The 7,500-nt window shown below is 45.9% G+C and overlaps 1 protein-coding gene across 1 annotated transcript in view; it reads right to left on the bottom strand.

Moving 5' to 3' along the window:
- Positions 1-7,500, bottom strand: part of LOC311106404 (zinc finger protein DPF3-like) — a gene marked incomplete at its 5' end in the record, with an annotated part of 19,219 nt that overhangs the window by 3,296 nt on the left and 8,423 nt on the right. The window contains 5 exons of the mRNA XM_084148734.1: positions 141-269; positions 776-958; positions 3,206-3,278; positions 6,427-6,522; positions 6,999-7,132. Of these exons, the coding sequence (XP_084004860.1) occupies positions 141-269; positions 776-958; positions 3,206-3,278; positions 6,427-6,522; positions 6,999-7,132 (615 nt within the window). The remainder of the gene's footprint in view (positions 1-140; positions 270-775; positions 959-3,205; positions 3,279-6,426; positions 6,523-6,998; positions 7,133-7,500) is intronic.

Here is a 7,500-nt window from a genome sequence, read left to right as displayed (position 1 = left end):
ATCCTGAAGAATATATTTACAGTTTAAAGTGTGGGTATTTCTAGTTATGAAGGACGCTGCTTGGCCTTCCTACAGTACGTACAGCTCTGCTGAACCAGAGGTACACAGCAGTCAAGCACAGAGTAGTGCAGTCTACTCACCGGAGCGTCCGCAGTCAGAGCAGGACACCAGCTCCTCAGCCTGGCCAGTCTTCCTGTTAGAGTCGGAGTCTCCCAGACAGAAGTCACAATAGTCGTTAGGGATGATGGAGCCGTCTGCCGCCCTCTGAGCTGTAAGCGTAATGGAGAGATAAATAAACATCTACAGTATCTATCGATAGTCTATAGAGGTACAGCATCTATCTTTATCCATCACAGTATTCGTTAGGGATGATGGAGCCGTCTGCCGCCCTCTGACCTGCGGAGGAGGAAGACAGGAGTACACGTGTGAGAGAAGAAGTCGTCTGGGTGCCTGTCCGTTTCTTCTTCTGATGGAATTATCATGCTCGACTTGACAATGACAGCGATGGGAGTTGGCGAGAACGTAAATCGAGAAGTCCTAAAAAACGCTATTTGAGGCGGCGTTCCCAAAAAGACACAGTGTTAGGCGAATCATTACCATAATGCAGTTCTACTGTGATCATGATTGTGTTGTTCAGTAACAGTCAATAGAGGACTAGCAACACATATACAGTCATCTGTAAAAGCTGTTATTACACTATTACTGGTTTCATCACCAACTTTTATAAGCCCGTACTACTATTAGTTTAAAACCTGATCAGACAGTAGTCTCTTACGTTTGTGGTTGTCAGGGTCTGGGTCTGATCGGTGTGGTGGCGGGGATGGTGCCATCTCTTCTCTCTCCTCCCTCTCCTCCCTCTCCTCCCTCTCCTCCCTCTCCTCCCCCTCCTCCTCCGCCAGGTGTGTGTGGGCGTAGTGGTAACTCAGGCCCGGGCGGTTCTTATAGCGCTTCCCACAGACTGCAGAACACAGAACACAGAAGCGTTAGAATACATTGGAACCACAGAACACGAGAAAATGTTTTGAAACAGAGGGAAATGCTGAGGTTCTAACTGAACTAGTCCAATAACAAACTAAAATGTTCTGTTTCTGTTTCAAAACGTTTTGCTACTGTGTGCACTACTGAACATGCCCCAGCTCTCAAGGCAAAGGACCAACCGTTTACACAGTACTCAATGTTTCGTTGAGGAGGGCTTTTTCTTCCAAAAGACATCTGAAGGTATTGACACTTCTAATTGTCTAACTAACAACAATACTAGAGAACTCATTTACAAGCAAATTCCTACTAGGATAGTAGCATGTGATCACTTATACAAACAACATCTCTATGAAATGACTCCCTAGAAAGTTACAGCGCTGTAATACTTCAACACATCCGGGTAGCCATTGTAAAACAAAACGATGTGGGAAAAGAGTGAACACTCGAAGGACACTCTGTTGAGAATGTTGTTTTCTTTGCACTGCTTAGGTTGTTTGGTAACATCACAGTGACAGCAGGTTAGGTTGTCTGTGATATCCAGAAACTGCAGTGACAGCAGGTTAGGTTGTCTGTGATATCCAGAAACTGCAGTGACAGCAGGTTAGGTTGTCTGTGATATCCAGAAACTGCAGTGACAGCAGGTTAGGTTGTCTGTGATATCCAGAAACTGCAGTGACAGCAGGTTAGGTTGTCTGTGATATCCAGAAACTGTAGCGACAGCAGGTTAGGTTGTCTGTGATATCCAGAAACTGCAGTGACAGCAGGTTAGGTTGTCTGTGATATCCAGAAACTGCAGTGACAGCAGGTTAGGTTGTCTGTGATATCCAGAAACTGTAGCGACAGCATTGTTACAACGCTAGAGAAACATGCGTTAGCTCAGCTGATGCTCAAAGATCATTTTACATTTACGTCATTTAGCAGACGCTCTTATCCAGAGCGACTTACATAAAAAAAAATTCATACCCCCCGTGGGAATCGAACCCACAACCCTGGCGTTGCAAACGCCATGCTCCATCAACTGAGCTACATCCCTGCCGGCCATTCCCTCCCCTACCCTGGACGACGCTGGGCCAATTGCGCGCCGCCCCATGGGTCTCCCGGTCACGGCCGGCTACGACAGAGCCTGGATTCGAACCAGGATCTCTAGTGGCACAGCTAGCACTGCGATGCAGTGCCTTAGACCACTGCGCCACTCAGGAGACACTCTTCCCCAGCAACTTGATCACAAACCAGCAGATACTGTAGAGTTATGTTGGTGCCATGCAAGCTCGCTTTGGTCTTAGAATTAACAATCAATGCTTATGCAATTACAAAGCATAATAGTGATACATATTGGTTTAGCTCAAACGTAGCATGGAAGCCAAAGGTATTTCTGCTTTAGCCAATCCTATTGATAGCCAAAGTAGAAACAAAAAAAGCCAAGCAGGGACGCATTCAGGAGGGTGCAACATAGAAATATACTGTATAGAGTTGACATTATTCCCTATTCTACATGACATAGACGCATGTCTCTTCTACTTCCTCTATTTCTATCTGGATGTCCTGTAACATTGTACCCATCTGAACACAACCCAGGCCAGGCTCAAATTAGCCCCAGCAGCACCTGATCTTGTCGTTAGAGAGAGCCAGACAGAGAAAAGATAGTGACCTGAGTCAGCAGTTTTTGAGTTACGCTTTTGTTTGTATCTGTCTAGAAGGAACAAAGGAAACACAAAAGAAATGAAAGAAAACGAAAATAAAGAAAAAGAAGAAGATAAAGAGTTTCATTCAAAGAGGATATAATATCCAATGACATGAGTACCAGTTCCTTCAATGTTTTCCTTTAAGTAGAAGTAGCTTGCTGTGCTAACGTCCAACATGCTAGCTGGACTATCCACATACTCGGCTATCTCCATGCTAGAGAGGGAAGACGGTTGCTCTCGTCCCAATGAAAGCTAAATAAGGTGATTGATCTAAAACTATCTCAGGCAGCTGAAAATGTCCAGATTACGCACCTTCACCTTCAGAAAATAAATAGAGAATATTGAGACCTAACAAATAAAACAAGAAAATCGTTTTTTTTTTAACTCAAACTGTGTCTACATACGTGGCAAGAATATTCTGATGAAGAGGTCACATGTTATTAATGTTATTAACGTAACCATGTTTTTAAACTGTGTAACTTATACAAAGATGTATATTGAGTAAAGAAATATAGGAGATGTCTGGGAGTTTGCTGTTGTCTTACTGTCACAGACGTAAGGTTTATCCACGTCGTCGTTGGACACAGCCTCTGTCCTCCTGCGGCCGGATCCTCGGCCCTGTGGAGAGAAGAACAGGATCATTCTCTCTTTTCTCTCTAAATCTCTCATTCTTAAATCCTTTTCACACTACGACAGATTCCCTAGAGGTAGAATACCCTCGGCTAGGGCCGTGGCGGTCATGAAATTTCGTCAGCCGGTGATTGTCAAGCAAATAACTGTCGGTCTCATGGTAATTTACCTTTAATTAACATAAACACATTTAGCATCTCCTGGCTTCCACTCATAGCCTACAAGCCACTAATGCGGACCTTTTGGAATATCTACATTTAAAAAAGTATAATAAATCCATGTAATATAGCCTACACCTTCACAATTAATCCATTATTTATTTTAGACAGGTCTAAAGAAGCATGATATGAATAAAATGTAGTCTATTTCAGAAGAACATAATAGCATACTCTGAGTTGTCCTTATGTTAGGTCCTGATCTGGCTATGTCATACGGCTGTGGGCTACACTAGTTCATTTAGCAAACAGGATTTGCTTAGAAATCAGTGGCATTATTTTATATTATTTTATAGTTTGAAGAAAACAATTGAAAAAGCTGAAAAATATATAAATATTTTCTCCAAACGATTTGAGGGAGTGTTGGATAAGGTCGCGCGCAGTTTTGTCCCCGATGTATCTGTCTTCACAATGTAGCCTATGAGAAAGACCCGATCACGTGATGGAGAGCCATGTGAGTGAGAGGTGCTTCAGAGCGCGCAGCACTCAGGGAGAAGGGCACAACGCAGTACTCCGGGCCAAGGGCACAACGCAGCACTCAGGGAGAAGGGCACAACGCAGCACTCAGGGAGAAGGGCACAACGCAGTACCCTGGGCCAAGGGCACAACGCAGCACTCAGGGAGAAGGGCACAACGCAGCACTCAGGGAGAAGGGCACAACGCAGTACTCAGGGAGAAGGGCACAACGCAGTACCCTGGGCCAAGGGCACAACGCAGCACTCAGGGCCAAGGGCACAACGCAGTACTCAGGGAGAAGGGCACAACGCAGTACTCCGGGCCAAGGGCACAACGGCCAATGGCCGCAGAAGGCATGGATTTTTTTAGGGTGCATTACGGCCACAAAGGGGATGCCGCAGTGAAATTCGAGGCATTATCAAGTGCTTGTCAAATTGTGAATGAGAGACTGATGAAGTGTGTACAGCCTGCGCGAAAAACAAGGCAGTGCTCATGCATTTCAAGCAACTTTTTTCAAATCATCATTAGAGTCGCATCATGTAGCCTTACAATGTATTAAAAATCCAAACATATAGCCCAACGTTTGTAGAACAACTAAAGTTACATGCATAACTCTAAATTAAGCATATAGGAGTACCTGTTTCTTTGTTAACCGCTCAACACAGAATAGCCGCATGTGTGCACATTGAAGATATTGGAAGAACTGTCCACATTTACTTTTCGTCAGCCAACAAGATGAGTAGGGCTAACAAACAGCCAAAGCACTAGCCTATGTCAATCTACTATCCCCCATAGTACAAAAGTTGACCTATTATATTCTGTGCGAGAAATAAATATTCCAAACATAGTCTGGGACAGTTGTGGGATGCGATAGATCCCAAATTAATACATCCACTAGCATCAAAAAACCTTTTTTATGCAATGAGGCTGACGCAACAGATCAGAACGTTTAGCTTAAAATGTTGATAAACTATTAGGCTATTTCTTCACATTATAAGCACAGCAATGAGCACATGGCAGTAGGCGATAAGCGCGAATGTTCCATTAGTGGGAAAACACCATTATCAAAAGTGACCGCAAATATTGGTTTTATTTAAATAGGTGCGTTTTTATGGTGAAAATTATCTTCCCCAGACTTGTATGCAAGTTAGGCTCTACACCCCTTGTAAAGTGGATTAATGTGCTTAATTTTAAGAAGTTCTTTGGCCTCTGTAGCTCAATTGGTAGAGCATGGCGCTTGTAACGCCAGGGTAGTGGGTTCGATCCCCGGGACCACCCATACGTAAAAATGTATGCGCACATGACTAAGTCGCTTTGGATAAAAGCGTCTGCTAAATGGCATATTATTATTATTATTACTAAATAGCGAATGGAGGATACTTTTCTGGTGGTTCATTTTCATGCCAGCCAGGTAGGCTATACTCCTGTTGTGAAGATAAGCAATGTGCTTAATATTAGGAAAGTTGAGAAATAAATATAGTAGGCCTAGCCTATAGAAAGCTGATGGGATCCTCCTCTTTTTAGTAGAGGCCATCACTCTGTTTTCTCGTGCAATTCCATAGCCTATAGAAATGTTGCCCAATATGAGATCATGGGCTCTCATGAAGTGTTTGATTAGATTTTCGATCACATTTGCATTGATGTCAGAGTGATTAGAGGGACAATAGAGTGCTGAGTACCAGGTGAGTTAGCAAGTTTGGTAGGCTACTGATGACTAGCAGCAGCATCAGAGCTTGGAGAAGCCTAATTACTGTGACTAAACGGTCACGTGGAATTTGACTGCCTTCATGACTCGTGACCACCGGTGTGGCGTTAATACAGTCACCGCAACAGCCCTACCCTCGGCTATACCTTTTTTAATAATGTGAACTTGCTACTTGCTGGAGGTAACGCACGACACTCGCCCGACAGTCGCCCCCCTCAGAGCAGGGCAGTGTGAACACAATTGTCTCGTTCAGCCCAACACTCCTACAGTATAAATGGTAATAGCAGAGCAATGATTTTGAAACAGCTGAAATGTATAGACATTTTCCAATTTTTTTATTTTAGACTTAAAATTTGAGACCTCCCTCTCTCTCTCCCTCCCCCTCCTCTCCCTCCCCCTCTCTCTCTCCCTCCCTCTCCTCTCCCTCCCTCCTCTCTCTCTCTCCCTCCCTCCTCTCTCTCTCTCTCCCTCCCCCTCCTCTCCCTCCCGCCCTCCTCTCTCTCCCTCCCTCTCCTCTCCCTCCCTCCTCTCTCTCTCCCTCCTCTCTCTCTCCCCCCTCTCTCTCTCCCTCCCCTCCGCTCTCTCTCTCCCTCCCTCCTCTCTCTCTCCTCTCTCTCTCCCTCCCCCCTCTCTCTCCCCCCTCTCTCTCCCTCCCCTCCGCTCTCTCTCTCCCTCTCCCTCCTCTCTCTCTCTCCCTCCTCTCTCTCTCCCTCCCCTCCTCTCTCTCTCCCTCCCCCTCCTCTTTCTCTCCAACACTCACCCTTCCTTTCCTCTGCTTCCTCTTTGGAGTGTCCACTTCAAAGTCCTCGTTGTCATGATGGAAACCGTCCCCATTCTCGTCTGCCTCCAAGACCCTCTGCAGAGAAGTAACAGAGGTGAGGAGAGGGGGGAGGAGGGATGAGGAGAGGGGGGAGGAGAGGGGAGGAGATGGGAGGAGATGGGGGAGGAGAGGGGAGGAGATGGGGGAGGAGAGGGTGAGGAGAAGGGGAAGTAGGGGTGAGGAGAAGGGAGAGGAGAGTGACAGGTAGATATTTCACACAATTCACACATCAGGAAAAATAAGCTTTTCTTGCGTTTCCGTCGTGACAGTTGAAAATCTTAGAGCAGGATATGTGAAGAAATGTGAAGTTAAGGTATTTGACTGCATGCTACGCCAATACGCCCATCTACTGTGTATGGGTTGAAGTCTGCCTTCATCCGTGTGTATGTCCTCTCACCTGTGTGTCCTCTCACCTGTATGTCCTCTCACCTGTATGTCCTCTCACCTGTGTGTCCTCTCACCTGTGTGTGCGTGCATGCATCCGTGTGTGTGTCTCCTCTCTCTTGCCGTACCTGTATCTCCAGAAGGGTCTCATCCTCCTTGATGATGTCTTTCTTCTTCTCCAGTAGTCCCTCCCCTCTGAGCAAGGCCTCCAGAGCTGTGGCTTCTACTGGGGAGGGCTCCCTCTTAGGGGCCAGCTCTGCCTCTGGCGGGGGGAGAAGGAGAGAGCGTGATAGAGAGACAGAGAGAGACAGAGAGAGACAGACAGAGAGAGAGAGACAGAGAGAGAGAGAGAGACAGAGAGATATGAGAATGATTCAGTTTCATTATTGTTTAGCTTCCTCGAGGCTAAGCCCTTCCATCCTGTCCTCCTTCATACATATGCAGCTAGCCAACCCAGCAAGGCCTCTGAGCTCTGTGCTACTAATGCTATCAGCATCCTTTAGTTATAGAGCAATTACCATAGCACAGCTTCCTTCTCAGCTGCTCTGTGAGCATTTGATATTCCGTAGTGAGAACCCCTGCGACCTTTTCACCCTGACCTTTAAGATCATGTAGACTTTGTGTGTGTGT

This window comes from Coregonus lavaretus (assembly GCF_964263955.1).
Source record: "Coregonus lavaretus genome assembly, chromosome: 31".
NCBI lineage: Eukaryota > Metazoa > Chordata > Actinopteri > Salmoniformes > Salmonidae > Coregonus > Coregonus lavaretus.
This window is presented reverse-complemented; position numbering and strand designations above follow the sequence as displayed.